Source organism: Coptis chinensis, chromosome 5 (genome assembly GCF_015680905.1).
Source record: "Coptis chinensis isolate HL-2020 chromosome 5, ASM1568090v1, whole genome shotgun sequence".
In the NCBI taxonomy this organism is placed as follows: Eukaryota; Viridiplantae; Streptophyta; class Magnoliopsida; order Ranunculales; family Ranunculaceae; genus Coptis; species Coptis chinensis.
In genome coordinates this window covers 9,067,542-9,088,131 of record NC_141460.1, presented here as the reverse complement: position 1 = coordinate 9,088,131, position 20,590 = coordinate 9,067,542, and the positions used below count along the sequence as shown (strand labels likewise).

Sequence of the window (20,590 nt, the reverse complement as noted above, 5' to 3'; positions counted from 1 at the left end):
AAGTTAAGTTAAACTAAAATTAAATACATATAGGCAGAACACTTGATTGCCTATCAAAAAAACATATTTAACTTGATGATTATTTAGTATTAATTATTTAGTATTTAATATTGAGAATGCAGGAACTCCAGTATACTGGGATTCCTGTATGGTGGCGTCGAGGTAGTGTTCAGGCGTAATGCCTAGAATCTCAGCCAACTTCTCTCTCGATAATTCTCTCCTAACCCCAGCCACCTTCATGAAAACTTTTCGACCATCTAACTCTCTCTTCTTATAGAATTGTTCAACCAAATCGGAGTGGTAGAAATTATTTGACGAGTACCACAACCTATTCCAATTCCTCCTAATCATCTCGTCATGAAAAAAAGGCGTGAAGCGGTCGGCCGTAAAAGCTTGTTCCGGCAGAATTCTTCGTCTTAGAGCCATTGAAAGTTTTGAATTGATTTGGGGGTTTGTATGTGGTGTAGGAAACGATGTGAAACAACCCTACTTAAAAAAAAACGATGGTGGTGGGACAATTGTTGCGCGGCAATTCAAATATTTTGTGGTTTTTCTCTTAATTTTCGGTGTTGGGGATAGTGGTGGGAGTGTTTTGGGTAAGGTTTTGAATTTGGGCGTGGCTGTTTTTTTTTTTTTTTTTTAGGTTATGATTTTGAATTTGGTAATGGCAGTTTTGGAAGGTGAAATCGCGACTGTTATGTTAAAGATGGAGACGCATGTGCGTTGCACGTGTGCACGAGATTGGGTCCAAGTCCAATTTGATTTTTCGATTTTTCGCACAACTTCAAACTAAATTTGCCGCTTCGTTACCAGTCTGATTTTTGCGAATGAGCTATGGAAATGATCAGGAGAGAATTTCCAATCCAATGATCCATAAAACACTCTATTTCGACTATGGATGACATATAAGAAGATGAAAAATGCCTTGAAGTGCGTGCGTAACGTAAGTTATGCGAACGATTGAACTCTAATTTCATAGATAATGTCAACCCGAATCAAAATACAATTAAAAGGCCTACGCAACACAAATGGAAAGTTGAACAATCCAGTACAGAAACGAACACCCCACCCCCAAACAAATTTTTGGCAACGAAGTTTAGAAAATTTGTTTTAAAAGCTGGTCTTTTCAAGTCAGATTCCCGGGACTTCCTAAATTACTATTTTTATAATTTTAACAATTTTTTTAAATAAGATTTAATATAATCAAAACAATAAAGCAATAAATGCATAATTCACGCCATGGAAGAACATGACCCAAAATCTGAGAAAACATGCAAGAGTGGAAAATGTGAATTATGTTTAACGTGGACTTAGGATCCGGTACTTACATCCACACACTCCATAAGGAGGGCCTGGTTACCTAAATGGTGCACTTACCAATATATGAAAATGAAAGGAAGTACACCAATGAAAAAGGTCAGTCCTCATAGACAGGGTCCTGTAAAAGGACTTCCTCTACATCAGGGGACAATAGCTCGTGAAAATGTTTCAACCTTTGGCCATTGACTTGAAAGGTATTGTTGTCCTTGGGATTTACCAAGGTGATTGCTCCATGAGGGGTGACTTCAGTAACCAGAAAATGACCAGACCAACGGGTTTTTAATTTTCCTAGAAAATATGTAGACGGGAGTTGTAAAGCAAGACTTTTTGACTTACCACAAACTCTTTGCGCAAGATTTGCTTATTATGAACACGTTTCATGTTAGCTTTATAATCATTCGCGAGATCATAAGAATAGCTATGAATTTCTTCAAGCTCATTCAATTGCAACTTGCGCTTGACACCCGCCTCATTAACATTGAAATTAAGGCTTTTTATAACCCACATAGCACGGTGCTCCAATTCAACGGGCAAATGACAAGGTTTCCCAAATACAAGTCTGAAGGGAGACATACCTATAGGATTTTTGAAAGCCGTCCTATATGCCCATAAGGCATCAGATAGACGCTTTGACCAGTCTTTCCTATCAGGATTTACAGTTGTTTCTAATATCTTTTTGATTTCCCTATTAGAAACTTCTACTTGTCCGCTAGTTTGTGGATGATACGGAGTTGCTACTTTATGTGTAACTCCATACTTTTTCACTAGAGATGCAACAACTCTGTTGCAAAAATGTGTTCCATCATCACTAATGATGGCTTTGGGAATGCCAAATCAATAGAAAATATATTCTCTAACAAAAAACACAACTGTCTCATGGTCATTGCTACGATAAGTCATGGCCTCTATCCATTTAGACACGTAGTCCACGACGACTAGAATATAAATGAAATCGTAGGAAACTGGAAAGGGACCCATGAAATCAATGCCCCATACGTCAAAAATTTCTACCACCATGATTGGATTCAATGGCATCATATTACGCTTTGTGATTCGCCCAAGTTGTTGGCAACGAATGTACGTCTTGCAATACACTTGGGCATCTTTAAAGAGAGTGGGCCAATAAAACCCACATTGAAGAATTTTAGCAGTTGTTTTCATACCACTAAAATGGCCACCACACTCTTTGTCATGGCAGAATGAGAGAACCTCATTATATTCCCATTGGAGAATACAACGACGAATAATCTGATCCGCACAATACTTGAAAAGGTAGGGCTCATCCCAGTAGTATAGATTAACTCTGGCCAAGAACTTCTTACGTTCATTTCTTGACCAATCATAAGGAATAACATCAGACGCTAAATAATTCACAATGTCAGCATACCATGGTACAGAAAAAATAGCATACAGATGATCATCCGAAAAAGAGTCCGGTAAGGAGTCAGAATCACTATCATCATCGTTTGTAAGTCTAGATAAGTGGTCGGCAACTATGTTTTTGACCCCTCATTTGTCCTTTATTTCTAATGTGAATTCTTGCAGGAGAAGAATCCATCGGATTAATCTCTGCTTAGCATCCTTCTTTGCGAGAAGGTACCTAAGGGTTGCATGGTCTGTGTAAACTAGAGTCTTAGAACCAACCAAATAAGGACGGAACTTATCTAAAGCATAAACGACAGCTAAGAATTCTTTTTCAGTAGTTGTATAATTCCTTTGAGCATCGTTTAGAGTTTTACTAGCATAATAAATAATGGTGGATTTATTATCTAGTTTCTGTCCCAAGACAGCACCAACTGCATAATCATTAGCATCACACATGAGTTAAAAAAGTTTAGACCAATCGGGAGGCTGTATAATAGGTACAGAAGTTAAGGCAGCTTTTAAAGTTTCAGAAGCCTGTTTATAATTAAAATTAAAATCAAAGATGGCCTCCTTTAAAAGCAAATTAGTTAACGGCCTAGATATTTTCGAAAAATCTTTGATAAAGCGCCTATAAAAACCTGCATGGCCTAGAAAGGCTCTAATATCACGGACAATCCGTGGTATAGGTAGAGTCGCTATCTTATCTAGTTTGGCTTTATCTACTTCGATGCCATCACTAGATACGATGTGACCTAGTACTATGCCTTTTTTCACCATGAAGTGACATTTTTCCCAATTTAAAACGAGACTCTTTTCTTCACATTGTGTTAAAACTTTAGACAGGTTAGACAGGCATTCAGTGAAAGAGTCTCCATAGATAGAAAAATCATCCATGAACACTTCCATGAAACGCTCTACCATGTCACTAAATATATGAAGCATACACCGCTAGAAAGTACCAGGAGCATTACAGAGGCCAAAAGGCATTCGTTTATAGGCGTATGTTCCAAAAGGACATGTGAAGGTAGTCTTTTCTTGGTCATCAATATCAATAATAATTTGGAAATAGCCAGAATAGCCATCCAAAAAACAATAAAAAATATGACCAGCTACACGTTCAAGCATCTGATCTATAAAGGGTAAAGGAAAATGATCCTTTCGTGTCATGGCATTTAAACGTTTGTAATCAATATAGATCCTCCATTTCATAGGACCATGCGTGGCAACATATTCACCCTTGGCGTTACGTACCATGGTAATCCCTGATTTCTTTGGAACTACATGAATGGGACTTACCCATTCGCTATCAGAGATTGGGTAACCATAAGACCTCTTACCTGACCACCTCTTTCATGGCAGGATTTAAACGACGCTGAAGTTCGCGGGAAGTCTTTGCGTTATCCTCTAAATAGATACGATGAGTGCACACATTAGGGTTAATTCTCTTAATGTCGGCTAGGGACCAACCAATCGCAGAACGATGTTCCCTAATCACCCTGATCAACCGTGTATCTTCCTCCTTAGATAACAGAGAAGATATAATTATCAGATGACTACCATCCGAATCAAGTTGAATATACTTTAACTCAGGAGGAAAATGTTTAAGCACCGGGGTGGAAGGAATATCGATAAATGCTTCTGGAGAGTCCTCATCTTGAGTAATACTTGCTTAGGCAGCAGGTCTTCAAACTCTGTATATGGAGCAACCGAAGGGTCTATGATTTGTGTAGACTCGAAGATAGTGTTGACTTCCTCTATGTAGGAGTCATCAACAAAATCTGAACTTCCAAAAAAAAGGAATTTATGCATATGGTTTTCTGAAAACGTGTTATTAAAGTAATTTTGAGCTAAGCTCTCGATCATGCTAACCTTTCCATCTATAGACGAATCTGGTAACTGTTTCATCATTTTAAAAATATTTACCTCAACCGAAAGATGGCCAAAAGACAAGGACATCGAACCATCGCGGCAGTTTATAAGTGTGTTGGCAGTCGCCAAGAAGGAACACCCTAAGATGATTGGAACAGAGTCGTTAGCGACTTCTGTATCAAGGATAACAAAATCAGCAAGATAGTAGAAATCCTGGACCTTAACAAGCACATTTTCAACCGCACCCTTAAGGTACTTAATAGATCAATCCGCTAATTGCAACGTCATTTTAGTAGGTTGCATCTCTTGTAGACCTATTTGTTTGTATAGATAATATGGGAGTAAGTTAACACTCGCCCCTAGGTCTAGTAAAGCGGTCGTCGTGTGGGAATCTCCTAAGGTGTATTGTACAGTAGGACGACCAGGGTCCTTGTACTTAACGATTCCATTGTGTTCCGTTAAAGTTGGAAACTGTTTAGTTAAAAAGGCGTCTTTAGGAATATTTGTCTTACGCCTTTTAGTGCACAACTCTTTGAGAAACTTAGCATGGTGAGGTAATTTTTTAATTGCGTCCAGAAAAGGTAAGTTTATCGTTAGATTTTTAAAAACTTCCCTAATTTTGTCGAAGTTTGTATCCATGTTTAACATAGCTAATTTCTGGGAAAACGGTGGTTTCTCTCTATATTTAGCGTATGGATCAACTGGATGTCTAACCTTTACTTTCTGTTTCTTAGGTTGTTGTTTAATTGGTACCTCTACAGGAGTAGGCTCTTCAGTTTCTATTACGGTATCTAGTACAATCTCCGGTGTAGGGACAATTTGTGGAGTAACTATAGGCATAGTTACTTTGTCATCAACCACTCTCCCAGAACGGAGAGTGGAGATGGCATTTAGCTCACCTGCGTTTTCATTTTCCGTACTAGTATTACCATTTACCTCAAAGGCTGTGTTTGTTGTTTTAGGATTAGCTAGCGCTATCGCTAGACCTGGAAACACACCTTTGGGTTGCACTTTCTCTTAAGCTAACTGCTGTAAAGAAAGTTGGATGACTTGTAAAATCTGTTGTTGAGATTGCATAAAGATATCAAAACGATCCGGTTGTGGAGGAGTGTTAGCTATAGGTTGTGCGATAGGAACTATGTCACGTTGATTATTAATTGGTGGATTTTGATTGTTATTATTGACCGGAACGATATCTCTATTAGTATTATAATTATTATTATTATAATTATTATAATTACCCTGACCTTGTCCTTGTCGTGGTTAAGCTTGGTTGCTATAATTATAATTACCCTGACCTTGTCATTGACTTTTTTGTGGTAGGCCTTGGTTATAATTGTTTGTTGGCCTAACATTTTGATTATTAAACCCTGGAGGTGTTACTTGTTGATTATTTCTCCAACTGAAGTTAGGATATTGTCTCCAAAGGGCGTTAGGAATAGGAAAACTATTAATCGAGCAAACATTATCTTGTTGTGACTGTTGTTGGTCATAGGCGAGAGGACAATAGGAGTCGGGATGCTCTGGACTCAAATAGAAATTACATGGATTGGAGTTGACATTCATGACGGGGATAGGCGTTTGTTGAACAGAAATAGCCTCTACCTTTTTAGTTAGAGATTCGATTAAATTTTTAAGTTCCGAATCGGGTTTCATTTCAAACATACCGGCGACTTTAACTGTTGTAGAAGAACTAGCGGAACGGGAGAAATCGTTACTACCCCAAGTTATTATTACGCTTAGTTTGATCTTCTAAAAATTTATAAGCCTTTGAGGCTCCCTTACTTAGGAAACTACCCTCGTTCATTATGTCAAGCACCTCCTTAAGGTGGTGTAACAATCCCTTGAAAAAGGCACGAACTAGCGTGTCTTTCGCGAGGTTATGGTGTGGACACTCTATAAGTAGATCGGTGAAATGATTCCAAGCCTCTGAAAATGATTCATGAGGATTCTGTCGAAAGAAATGAATCTTGGAAAGCATTTCATCGATCTTCAGTGGTGGGTAAAAATGTTCCATAAATAGTTGAACAAGTTAGCCCACGAGTCCACAGAATTTGGCACTTGGGCAGTTAACCAAGACGTCGCCTTATCGGCTAAAGTGAAGGGAAATACCCTTAGTTTAATTTGTTCAGCACCAACCGTAGGATGGTGGAATGTAGTAAGGACTTGGTCAATCCCACGATGTATCGATAAGGCTTTTCATGGTCTAACCCATGAAAAGCGGGTAACATATTAAATATATTTGGGGATTCGAAATCCCCACCGGTCCGATAGAGCGATTCAAGATTTAGGGCTATCGTTCAAGGCTTTGTAAAAGTCAGAGAGAGGAGACTCTCTTTCTTCAGCCATTACTTCAGGTGGTGTGTGTGGTATATTAGCTAGAGATGTAGTGAGTGGTATACCAGAAAGGCGTGTTTGTTGACGTTGCCGGTTGATTACGTTAGGCATTTTTCTTCGGCCTGACCTTAATCTCATGCAAGGCTAAGCCAATCTTAACGAAACACAACAACACTCCAAACAATCCTGATATGCTAGTATGAACCTTTAACAGGAGATGCGAGGTGTGGAAGAAAAGAGTACCTGAATGCCTCCTTGCTTCGCTTATGAATAGCGTCTTGTTTACGCATGCTCAGTGTGTATAACAAGTTAAAATACTGAAAACTATGAAGAAATGAAAATTTGAAACAAACCTGTGGAAATCGGGCAGTTGCAGCAGAGGGGGGAATTGAATCCACCTTAAATCCAACTTAAGAAACTAGCATAAATTGTTGTAATCTAATTATTACGTTCTTACGGTAAGAATTGGTCGTTCTAATCCCTAATTATACATGGCATCTCTACCAATTCATAACTAGCATGTGAGGACGTCCACCCATTCTCATGGCGAATCAACGACCTTCTAGAGTGGAATAGACTCTTACAACGATTTTATACTATACAATCAAGTTTTCATCAAGGCTTCATCAAACCCCCTCTAATAGAAGTTTAGCCTTGATTCATCAAACTATCATTTCCATATGAAATTGAATAAGACATAATATAAAGATTCTAACTTTATTAAATTCAACCAAACAATAATTGAAATCTAAATTAACAACTAAGAAATCATTAACAACTAAGAATTGAAATTAGATCTAAGCAATTTTAAATAACAAAATTAAAATTATCAAGAACTAACTATTTTATTTATCTAATGAATGATAAACAATTATTCAATACTGAAATTAAAACAAGAATAACAACTAATTAATTAATTGAAAAAACTAGATCTATAACTAAGCTTTAATGGCTACTTTAATGGGTACTTTCTATCCTAAGCTAATTGATACTTAAGATCTAAGTCTTGTGTGTAGAAATGGAGGAGACTAGATCCACATTTTCGTGCATGGGCTGAGGGTCCATGTTTTGGGCCGGAAAATCGAGCCCAAAGCCCAATTTCTTTAGTCCACAGGGCCCTTTTCAGCTGGCTTTGACTTCAATAGGTTTTTCGTGCACTTTTACTCCTCTGATTGGGTCAAGGTTTGAACCATTGGAAAGCTCTTTCCAAGACGGTCGTTTTGACATAATGTACGCCCAATTCCGAGGCCTGAATCTAAAGATACGGTCTTCAGAAGTTCTGCTAACTTTTGTATGCTATTTCTGCCCGCGTTGACTCTGACTTTTCAGCTTCTGACCGGGTTTTACAAAGGCTTTTTCTCCTTGAATCTTGGTCTTTAATCATAGAACTTCTTAGCAACCAACTCTTGCTCCTTTATATCGCCAAAGTGGCACATTTCTGTACATAATTGACTTCAATGCCTGAAATACATAAAAGAACGTAATTAGCATTAACTCTTATTTATTACTCGCATAATTGGTCTAAAAGTATTATTGTTAAGGGGTTAAAACTACAGTTTTGGGCTCTTATCATTGAATATGACAAATCCGAAAAGGATGATTTTGGTAATGATCAAATGGGTTGATCCCTAGAGGATTTCCTGAACAAAAAATGACTTAGATCATAGCACTAGTAAAACTGTCATTGGATCACTTTGGATTTTGGACGCTCTTATTAGGTTGAACCTCCCATGTAAGAAACTTTTTTTCTCTTTTTTGTATCCAGCTGTGTCCAATATGTGCATGGTACATATTAAGTAAGTTTTTCTTGGTCTTTTGCAAATACCATAGGAAGAACAAGGCATCAAATGCAATGAATCGTGATGCTGAGCAGTGAGATGGTTTCAAGGTATGGATATATCTTATTAATGAATAATATATGTCTAGAATTAGTAATTGAATACCAAAATTTTATTATGTTGAATTTCATTTATTTACTTCATTTGTAGCAAAATAATGTAGTTTTGAAATAAGAATGTAGTCTGAAGTTTTGAAAGAAGAATGTATAAATATAGACTTGCATTTATGTCCTATTCGTAGTTAATGTGCTATTCGAATTGTAGCATTTTTAATCTGGAGAAGTAACTGTACAAATAATGTCCATTTCTCCATGCAGCCAAATATAAAGCACAGATATCTTACAAGAGAAGTCTTCTGATGTCACTGAAGTTCATGCTTGAAACGAATGAACCTGAAAACAGACGGACATTAACCCAAATTTATTAGTGGAAGCAATGAAAAATTAACTCTTATAACGAGTAGTTAAGTGGGTCAATCCAAAGGCGCGTACTTGAGGATTTGGAACATCATCTGCCAATCAATAACTAAAAAAAACAATATTTAGAAATATATGTGGGCCTAAAGGAATGCCTAAAGATCAAGAATAGTGCTCCTTTTTCTATTTCATCTTCAGAGATCTTGAGCAAACCATTTTCCGTATACTTTACCAGCAGCCAAGCTATATCCAATAATATAAGCATATGCCATGGTATAAGCTTTTTTCAACTTAAAAGAAGGAAAAAAACTTCGGTGCAGACTTTGCGTTTTAGCAACTATGCATATCCAGACACACCGTTGCCTCCCCTGCAAGGACCAGCAGATGGCCTTCCACCGAAATGCAGAACAGGATCAACATCATATATGTTGTCATCGAGTTCAACTCATGAGGTATGCAATTGGGAATCAACAAGTAATTTGGACGTGCCTCATGAAGAAGGGACCTACTACAATTATCAGGCTCAAAACGAACCAACACTCCAACAGAATTGGCAGGCGGGGCTGCGTCAACACCCAGGCTCATTACCTTACAATCAAATATGATATATTGTACTAGCTACCTAGAGCTAATGTATTTGAATATGGTAATGCAATAGTGGTTAATCAGGAAACATATAGACAATTCTTTGTTCAACTGACAAAATAAAACATGCAATCCTAAAAACTTGCAACAAAAGTTTCTAAAGTGATATTACATTTTCAACATAAAAAAAACTTCTCTTGACATATTCCTGATTACTGCTAAGAGAGAAAAAGGACAATAAACATTACACTGTGATCACCATCAGCTAGAAAATAATTTAACTGACTAAAACACACAAACTTGCAAAGTATCAAGACATATCACAATTCAAAACATAAAAAAATGCCCTCTAAAAACAAAAAAACTAACACCAACTTTTTAAAACTAACAAAACAGCAGTTGGTATTTCTTAACAATATCCACAGCTAGCTCAGCAGCCAGCATATATGCTTTAGCCTTGGACTTTGTTATCCATTTCTGTGTTTGCAAAACCACACATTTGTCTTCCCAATCCATACCCTGACATATTACTCCTGATGCAGGTTTACTACTAAACCTGTCAAATCAAACATAAAATATTCAATTCAGCCCAAATAGAAATTAGGAGAAAGAGAACACCCAAGTCCCCAACACATGCACATGTACAACTCAGCCTATTTTGTCTCTTAAGTACCTTAAACAATTGGACTAAAACAATATTTGACTAAAACAACTTACCCATCCATGGCGTCTACGGTAGTAGATAAGTAAGACTACAATGAATATGAAACCAAGAGAGCAGAGAACGAGGACTATGAGTTTAGGGGAAATAGGTATGTGGCTGGATGTGTAAGGAACGATGAGGGGATAACTTCTACACTTTCACTGAAGCAAACTTCAAACGTCAGAACTTCCTCTTTTTTTGTGTTTGAACAATTAAATCTCAATTCACGTGGTCTTCCAATGACAAATGAAAGAAACGAAATAAACCGGAAAAACGGAATTGAAAATAAGTAGAGACCAAACCAAAATAACATAGCCCATTTCAAAGCTCATAGACAAGTGTTTACAATGTGTCTTAGTTTCAAAGCAGTAATGTTATACCGACCCACTTATTTAATATTTTAACCTACTATTTAAATCTACTAATGTGTTAAAAGTCCTAATAAGTGCAAGTTTATACATCAATAAAAAGTTCTTAATAAATAATACTCTGACCAAGGACACATTTTCATTAAAAAATTTAACTCAACCACAATTAAATGGGTTAACAGACTTTATAATTATGGGCTATATTTAATATGCACTATAGCCCGAAGAAGTGCACTATAGGCCTAAGCGATAAAATTGGAATGTATACGTCAATTTAGTTCGTATTATAGATTACCAAATGGGCTTATGACTTAAGTCCACATTTGTATACGACCCACATTTAAAAAAAAATGATATAAATGCATCTATCAAAAAGTGGATACAAAAACCACTCAATTCTTTGTGAAATTAAGGAGAGCACTATCTAATTATATATACTCATTATTAGCGGGTAGGTGAAACTTTTTCTTGAAGTATGGATGAGATTAGAGATGAAAAAGACACTGGGATTAGTAAAAGATCGTTGATCATACTTTCTTGCCTTAGCCACTATTGAGTAAGAGGAACTCATAGCACATGCAATCCTTACCTGTGAAGGTAGTTTACTTGCTTACTTTAACAAGTAAATTTATATGAGTGATAAATATAATATTCATATCTCATAGCTCTACATAGTTACTAATATTTTTCATAATAATTTAATATAAAGCAAGATCAGCAAAGTTAAGATAGTTGTTAATCCTAATAAGTCAAACAACCCACCATTCGTTAGACTTGAAACCAAACTCATGTTAAGTATTCCCCGGTATAACAATGAGAATTTAATTTGGCCTTGTAAAACACTATTTATGTTTCACAAATGGGGCAATTATATGATAAAGCAGAATCCACACCTCAATGTTCTAAAAAATGCTACGCGGTGGGAGAGCGCCTAGGCCTTCTAGGCAGTGCCTAGACGGGTTAAGCACTAGGCGGTTTTTTTTCCTAATATATATAGTAAAACACGCATATACTACAAGAAATGAAGAAAATCATTTACCATAACTCAAAAAATAAACACAAACAAAGATATTTATTACAAAAATACGTAATAGTTGAGAAATATTGACTTCATATAAAAACATATTCTTTGTTATAGTGACATATAATTTACATTAGACTTAAGTCTTTTAAACTAATTCAAATCTTAAGCCTACACGGGCCTTTATTTTTCGACATTTAATCATTCAAAAAAAAAAAAACTTGACTAAACCGCCTAGTCGGTCTACCGATTTTTTAAACGACTAGGGCCTAGGCAAGTCGGTTGGGCACTGCCTAGCATCTAGAGACCGCCTAGGCGGCTGCCTAGACCAATTTTTAGAACAGTGCATATGGATAACAGTTACATAACCAAACTGGAGAAGACAAAGAACCATCCACATCAATTTTTTTGTGAAAGCCAATATAATATTCATATCTCGTAGCTCTACATAGTTACTAATAATTTTTATAATAATTTAATATACTCAACCATTTTATGTTTTTCCATAATTTTTTGTCATAAATCTAATTAATTATGTTTGTTGAGATATTTTGTTCATAAAAACAATCTCCATTTGTTTGTTGAACGGGCTAAAAAACTAGTTTAATAGATTATGCGCGTCCAAAATCTCAGTAGTTAACTCAAGAGGACCAAAACAAGACTAGTCATTTTCTCCACTTGAACAAAACTCGACTACGCTGTCCACTGCCCAATCAAACCCCACCACGTCAGTAACGCTCTCTTCTGTAAAGTTCACTTTTAAGAGAGAGAGAGAAAAAAAAACAGTACACATCAAGATCTCCTTCTCCTTCTCCTTCCCTCATAACACTTGTTCGAGGAGAAAGAAAAAAAATGAGCCAACGTTGAAAGGAATCAGACAACTTGAAAATAATTAAGAAGGCTGAAAGTGTCTGACTTTGAAAATCAAATGGTGAAAAAGTCAAAACCCTAATTATAAGAATATAAAAAAGGGGCCGCCTTTTTACAATTTATAAAAAGAGAGAGAGAGATTTGAGGAGAGGGAAAAAAATTTAGTTGAAGAAATAAATGTACGTGGTTCCCCCACCTAAGAATGGCGGCGGCGGCTTGGGAGTTACGGATGGGGCGCCGCCGCCTATGGTTTTCCAGTCCTGGAAAGGCAGCAATGTAAGTGTTTCTTTCTTTCTTTCTAGTTTTGATTCAGTGCAATTAATTGGTTGACTTTTTTGAGTTGTATGAAAGAAAGTGTTCCTTTTTGTAGCTAGTGAATTGAATTCCAAATATATACAGGTGCTTGGATTGGTTTCAAATTTCCAATTGTTTATACAGGTGTGAAGATTAGATTCCGTAATTGCAATAGCCCTTTATTTGTTTTTTCTTGTCCTAATTCTTAGCGAGGCACTAATTATGTGTACCTGCTGTAAAAATGGACATATATAGATAGTATTGTGTAGGCTTTAGGTGGGCATGCAGTGAGTATAGCATTGTCCATAAATAACCTGCATACACCTGATTTTGCCTACTGAGCGAGGAATGTCTTAATGTGCTCGAGGAACAAATTAGAACCATCTTCAAAGTAGTGGCAATGAGAACAGAGACTTGGATGCAATTGAATTTCTATGACTTGGAAAGATAGACTCAATGTTTTTAGTGTACAAGAGATTCAGTGTTGGATAGAAACAATTATGATGTATATAAACTTTCGGGGTATTTGTTGTTGAGGAACAAAGAGAAATTATAAGTGCTAGGATTTGATTCGAAGTAGGGAGTCAATTTACTTGTCGCTCCATTAAACTGAAGAGAAGTTGTGCATAGCTCATATAGGGAATTATGATGATGAAGGGTAGTGTTGCTGGGTCTTTGTGTTATGTATTTGGAGATCAAGTTTTACTATTTGTAGGATGTCAGCGGAAGAGCTGAGGAGGTAATGGCTCACTGGTATATTATTGGTGGAGAGTGGAAATTTAAATCGGTGAAATGCAGCATGTAGGTAAAATAATGAATTTACTAATAAAATTAAAAAGGATCTGTCGACTTTCCCTCACAAGGAGTGAAACATATGTGATCAAATCTACATGTTGAACTGATAATCGAATGATTGGTATGCTTTAGATCTTTTCGTGGAGTCCCATTACCATGAAATTGGAGAGGAAGTGCTTGAATCTTCTACTTTCCTCGGATCTTGAATGAGCAAAATATAGAGATCTTACCCCTCTTTTGTAACACTAGAAATCTTAGTCCTTTTAGGTTAGGGACTGATGTAGTCAGGACCAATTTATGGCAGTAACTCTTGTATGGAGGAGGATTTAGATGGAAGTTAAATTCTTAGACGGGCTCAATGATGGAATCCGGATACAAATTATCAACCTGTATGATGGGCAGATTACCTTGTTGCTCTTCCTGCTACTCGTCGTGTCGTAGTAGATTTTAGATTGGAAGGTGACATAATTTTTGGATTAACAACTGAAGGATTTTACCACTGATATAGATAACTCCAGTAAAATGTTTATATAGATTTAATTAAGCGAATAACTACTATAAATAAATTAAAATATGAATTAGTCCGTGCTGCATCATATTCTCTACTTGAAAGATCTCTGCTCTGATGAGTTGATCTCTTCTTTGATTTCCATCACTTTAAAAAGTGAATGCAATTGAGAGAAACACCAGGTGGTGTCTTTCTTCTATTTACATATGAAAGACTAACAATTAAACTTCAACATCACTAGCTTGTAGTAATTTTCATGTAATATGTAGGTCAACACAACGTACCGAAAGGAAAAATAGTAAATTAGAATCAGTTGGAAAAGACTATGTATTGCATTTAAATAGAAATGCAACAATGCTATGAAGTGTTTCACCTAGCTTAAATGAGTTGGTGGAGGATCAAAGAAGATCCCACGATCATATAGTTGAACTCTATATGAATCTTCATTCGTCATTTCTATGTTAGACTCATTTCTGAGGAGCCTATATGTGATTGAGCAGATGAGGTTCAAGTTCACTGGATTTAAAGGGTTTTGGAGGGCGAGGAGATGAGTCAGTTTTAAAAAAGCTAGATCGTAATTCTGCCCCAGGCATTTCTGTTTTTTATATGGAATTGAATCAGTGATGGATTGTATAAGGTCGCACTATTAGCCATGAAGTAGTTCTTGTTTGGTTCTCGGTAATCAGCAAGCTGTATCTTGTATATAGCTTCGAAGACTCAAGTTTCTTGACTTGGAGAAACATCCCATATTAGGACGATACTTGCATACAAGCTGCTGTTGCTATTATTCAGCTATTATGCGCACAGCTGTATTTTGTATCCATGTCCTCATTTATCTAAAACTATGTGTCATATCACTCATCCGTGGCCATTTGTTGGTTCCTGGGTCTGTATCCAGGTATTCTGGACTTGAGCTTTTGTAGATACGAAGACCTCTTTTTGGGGCCTAACATTGTTGTACACTAGGTTCTACTCCTCTGTCTTTTACTGCTCCTTGTTCTTTGCTCTCTCTCATGACATAGATCTAGTTTTGCTCATAGTTTTAAATATCCTCTGCCAGAAATTTCTCTGATACTAAGAGATTATAAAACATGGTTGATATGACTTCAAAGTAGCTATACTCTCATGAAATAGATCTAGTTTTGCTTATAGTTTTAAATATCCTCTGCAGTAAGTTTCTCTGATACTAAAAGATTATAAAACATGGTTGATATGACTTCAAAGTAGCTATACTCTCATGAAATAGATCTAGTTTTGCTCATAATTTTAAATATCCTCTGCAGTAAGTTTCACTGATACTAAGAGATTATAAAACATGGTTGATATGACTTCAAAGTAGCTATACACCCTCTAGTGAGTAGTGACTGTTTGAAAGAAAAGAAATGTGTTTCAGTTTCAATGGCAGGTCTAATTTTTTTCTGTAAGATATCTATCATTGATCCATTAATACACTTTAGTTTGCGTCCTGCAGATATTTTTTTGCCAAGGAAGGTTTATATTTGGACCCGATGTTAGATCACTGGGGCTGACTATATTCCTCATTGTTGCGCCTGTTGCAGTTTTCTGTGTGTTTGTAGCCAGAAAGCTTATGGATGATTTCTCTCATCACCTGGGAATATCAATAATTGTAGTTGCTGTAGCATTCACATTATATGTGAGTATAGCCTTCTCCAGATCTGTTCGCATTATTTTTTTCTCTGTATTTAGTTTATGCTAATTTATTTTTCTGTTTATTCATTTTTGATAACTTAACATAGCACATTTTGGTTCGCAAATTATTTCTGAACTATCAGTATGAGCACCAATCTTGAGAGAGAAAATAAAGAAAACAAGAGTATTACCGACCAGAAGAACCTGGCTCCAATAGCACTTCACCTTGCTGCTTGGACACTATTGGAATTTAGGACCTACCATAAATGAATACTAGGTCAGTGAAATAAAGATGGATGCAGGTGCCAGCTAGCATAGTTGGTAAAACTTTTGGGTGATGATACCAGAGGTCTGGGGTTTGAACCCAACAGCATCCGAGTTACTGATCACATTTAGTAATTAAAACATGCTTGTTAATAATAAAAAATATAGGGATGGACGGTATAATTGCCCCCTTTAGGTGCCCTATGTATTGAAAGTTCATTTTCTATTTTCAGTACTGCCATGTAGTATCCAGACAAGCTGATGTGATTATCTTCCTTGTTTCAACATGTCACATCACCTCAATGCCATTAAGTTCTTACTACTGGTCTGCGGCCTACTAGTCAAGCCTTGGGAGGCTGGGCCCCAGGTCTTGGGATCAAATTTCACCTCTAACGGGGAAAGGGTAATTTAAGGGTTTTGGAATAGAGTTGTAACTATCAGGGAAACAAAAAAAATGTTATTGCACCCTTTTTGAAAGTTTTGATTAGTGGCACAACTGTACAAGCTGAATGTCCAGTTATGTGTTAGTGGGAAGGTTGTAACCTCAGAACTTGGCATCTCACTAAGTGAGGATTGCGTATTTTGGGAAGTAACGAAATACATCTTTTACCGTGTAGGGAAAAAGGGATATATCTTCCCCATCAGTTTGGTTAAAGTTTGTGGACATAGTTAGTTTTAACAGCACCTTTTTTTCCATTACACTATTTTTTTTTCTTACTCTTCAAAAATTATTAGTGACTTTGTTAGTCAAGATTCAATAGAACAGATAGTCCGATACATCCATACCAATTTAGTATTCTATTTGGGTTTCCATCTGGTCCTTCACTGAGTGTAGCCATTTGCCTTTATCTGCTACGCGTCTTCTTCCGTATCTAAGATTCTGGTTGATATTCATTTCACTATTATTGAAAAAAAATATATCATTTCTTCCTGGTATCTTGGTTTTTATCTAGGACTCATTCAATGGTCCTCATGATGAGCGATCTTAATAGAGCAAACATGTTCGAAGTCCTTATTTTGTTCATCTCTACTATGTATTAGCATGTTTACATCATTTCTATCTCTTTGGTGCTTAATCCGTTATATTATTGTTAATGGATGGTCAGTTGGTTACCTATTATTTAGAGTAATAAATGCCTAATGTTCTGTCACTTCTGTCCCACTTTTTCCTTAGAGACCCCAAGGTTGTTATATTATGCTCGAGGAAGTTAGAACATTTGTTTTTTTTTTCTTCTTTTCTTTTTCCTCTTTTTTATCGGTCAAGTAGAAATGTATTATTAATAATAAGCAAGATGAAAGATAGGATGAGACATCCTCATACAACACAAAAAAGAAGACGTCAAATCACTAAACAGTGAAAGCATCTATTACCCAATACTAATAGTTGGTTTTGTAGGCTAGATTGAACTGTTAAGTCGGGGTTTTTTTCTGGGTGATATGATTTATCTTTTCCTTGATTTTTTTTTTGCAAGTATTTATTCTAAGTTGCATGTGTTGACATTATTGTGATGAGGAATGATTGCTTGTTGAGCTCTTTCCCTTGAGAGTAGTGCTGTTATGGTTTCAGCAATTGTGTTTGAATTTTTCACTTTACTTTGAACTAGAGGACCATATTGTTGTGGTTCCAATTTGGTTTGGTTCTATGTTTCTGCAACTTATTTGTATGTATTATTGTTCTAAAAACACCTCGGATAAAAATAGGCAATGGACATGCATTAGATTTATTTTATTATTTTATTATTATTATTTTTTTAATGTCTTAATTGTTTATTTTATTTCATTTTCAGGTCTTAGGTCTTCTTCTGCTTACTTCTGGAAGAGATCCAGGTATAATACCTCGTAATGCACATCCTCCAGAGCCAGAAGGTTATGATGGTAGTGCTGAAGGTGGTGGTCAAACTCCTCCGTTGCGTTTGCCTCGCACGAAAGATATTAACGTCAATGGGATGATTGTGAGGGTCAAGTATTGTGATACCTGCATGCTATACAGACCTCCTCGATGCTCACACTGTTCGATATGTAACAACTGTGTAGAACGATTTGACCACCACTGTCCGTGGGTCGGTCAGTGTATTGGGTTGGTATGTTGACAATCTTTTGTAGTTTCAATGTTAATCTCAATGTTCAAAAAATGCTAGATCTAAAAATGAAAACTCTAATTTGATAAAAAGAAATTAGGAAAACACTTTTTACTCTCATAGACAGCTTTTTGTTCGTAGACTAAAATTTTCTTTCAAGCCCTTGACCAGAGACATACACTTTTTGTTCCCCAAATTCGGTGGAAAACTCTGTTGGATGTTATGTTTGCCTGTATGATTTGTACATTAATATTAATCAAGATTTAGCTCGTCTTGTGAATGAAATTAGTTATACACTTGGGTTGAAAGATGTGTCTAGTGAATTGTATTACTCATAGAAGAAATTGATCAAGATTACGATTTGAGTTTTAGAATTATGTTCAAAGTATTAATGTATGCTGGGATCGAAATTTCCAGACGACAATGAAATTTATCAAGTCAAATTAAATTATATCAATTTAAAACCATTATGAACCATGAGGAAAAGAAAATAGAAATTGTGATGTGCTGTATTTTCTCTAAATAAGATTTTGGAAAGGTTTTTGATGGCCTTATCATGCTCCTGAGTTATCTATGTCTCTCTGTTGTTTATTAGTGAGTGAAGGGTAAGGTCTCTGAATCTGAACCAAGTTATGATTCTGGTTTGCAGCGAAATTACCGATTCTTCTTCATGTTCGTCTTCTCGACTACTCTTCTCTGCATATATGTGTTTGGGTTTTGTTGGGTGTACATCAAGAGAATCATGGATGCGGAGGGCACGTCAATCTGGAAGGCAATGAAACATACACCTGCGTCCATAGTACTCATAATTTACACATTCATATCAGTATGGTTTGTCGGTGGCCTCACAGTCTTTCATTTATATCTTATTAGCACAAACCAGGTAACAGATGATATTGTCATTTGAATACTTTGTAGCTGAAGATTCTGTAGTATCGATGACACTAAGTGTTTCTTTTCTTTGTTTCTGACAGACTACGTATGAGAATTTCCGTTATCGATATGATAGGAGAGCGAATCCTTATAACAAAGGAGTTGTGGACAATTTCAAGGAGATATTTTGCACCAGCATTTCGCCTTCGAAGAATAATTTTAGAGAAAGGGTGCCAAGAGAGCCTGGCTTACCACCTCGCATGGTTGGTGGGGGATTTATTAGTCCAAACATGGGGAAAGCTGTAGGAGACATTGAAACAGGTAGGAAGCACGCATGGGAAGAGGCTGGGGCCGGTGTAGTAGATTATGAGGGGCGGCTAAGCAATGATGATGGAGTGGAAAACAAGGATGGTGGTGGATTTGGCAATGTCTCTCCTGATTTAAGCCAGTCTCTCCCATCCGAGAACATGGAAGGTCGTGCTGCAATGCATCCTAGGCGCTCTAGTTGGGGAAGGAAAAGTGGAAGCTGGGAAATATCACCAGAAGTTCTTGCTCTAGCGGCAGGAGTTGGGGAATCTAACCGAGTAGGCAGTGGAAGTAGTGGCAGTTTGACAACTGGGACACGATAATAGGTGGAATATAGGTCTGACCAGTGAACAAAAAGAAAGAAGACGGTTAGTGTGGAGATTGGAGTTTGGGTTGCTTTTTGTTTGGCCCCTTATTATCACTGTGTGCACTGTGGGATTTGTTTTTTTATACTTGGAGGTTTAGGGCCATTGTATTTCAAGGAAGGAAAGGTGTACAAGTATTTTCTTTGAGTTTCTTTCCTTTGCAGTCGTGATTGTGTTATATTTGTGAAAAATAGTGATAAATCTCTCTCTCTGTGGAACACTGGAACTCTTATGTTTGTTTATTTAGGTTTCCCCTTCTTTTTTGTGCTAGACAGCCCCAGCTAAAAAACAATATGAAAATAAGAAAGGAGACTATTCGGCTAAGACTTGGAACGATATATAGTGAATCTCGGGTGCCCCATGATAACGATCATTAAAAAATAAAAGCGCAAGTTTTTCATACCGGTGAGTGGGAGTTGTTTGAAAATCAAATTGAGAAATAATTGTATTGGAACAAGGAATGAGAATGTACTGAAGGTCTGAAAGAGTAAGTTTATAACCAGCTGAGCTCTCCCTAGCCACTTAGTGGCTAAACGAAGAGGGAAAACGAGTGTATGTTGTAATAGTCTGGTGAATCTTCTAATTCGAGCTAGTGCGTATAAAAGCACATTGTGGGATGGGATAATGGGAATTGGAAGGAAGAAGGTGAAGGCAATTTGTGATGTTGAGAAATTTCACTGATTGTGAAAACTCAATATGGGTTCAAGTCTTGCTAGACTTCAAGTGATCAAGTGGGTAAAGAATTACTTCGGTGCAGATTTGAGG

General features: G+C 36.6%; 1 protein-coding gene and 1 non-coding gene across 2 annotated transcripts; both read left to right on the top strand.

Annotated features, from left to right (window-relative positions):
• The first annotated feature begins 12,529 nt into the window (after nucleotides 1-12,529).
• On the top strand, nucleotides 12,530-20,083 carry LOC147496557 (DHHC-type zinc finger family protein). Its single transcript, XM_086559543.1, has 5 exons — nucleotides 12,530-12,968; nucleotides 15,761-15,943; nucleotides 17,991-18,284; nucleotides 18,931-19,164; nucleotides 19,256-20,083. Exons 1-5 carry the CDS (start codon nucleotides 12,870-12,872, stop codon nucleotides 19,781-19,783), a joined length of 1,338 nt encoding a protein of 445 aa, XP_086415669.1. The 5' UTR covers nucleotides 12,530-12,869; the 3' UTR covers nucleotides 19,784-20,083.
• Nucleotides 13,202-13,312, top strand: LOC147496558 (small nucleolar RNA snoR103). Its single transcript, XR_015197273.1, has one exon. It is a non-coding gene; the product is annotated as a small nucleolar RNA snoR103 (small nucleolar RNA).
• Nucleotides 20,084-20,590: the final 507 nt, after the last annotated feature.

Bases quoted from the DNA above. Each gene is read 5' to 3' on its own strand.
- LOC147496557 (XM_086559543.1), top strand. From the start codon at position 12,870: ATGTACGTGGTTCCCCCACCTAAGAATGGCGGCGGCGGCTTGGGAGTT. The intron at 12,969-15,760 runs GTAAGTGTTTCT...TGCGTCCTGCAG, and splicing joins AGTCCTGGAAAGGCAGCAAT to ATATTTTTTTGCCAAGGAAG. The intron at 15,944-17,990 runs GTGAGTATAGCC...TTTCATTTTCAG, and splicing joins CTGTAGCATTCACATTATAT to GTCTTAGGTCTTCTTCTGCT.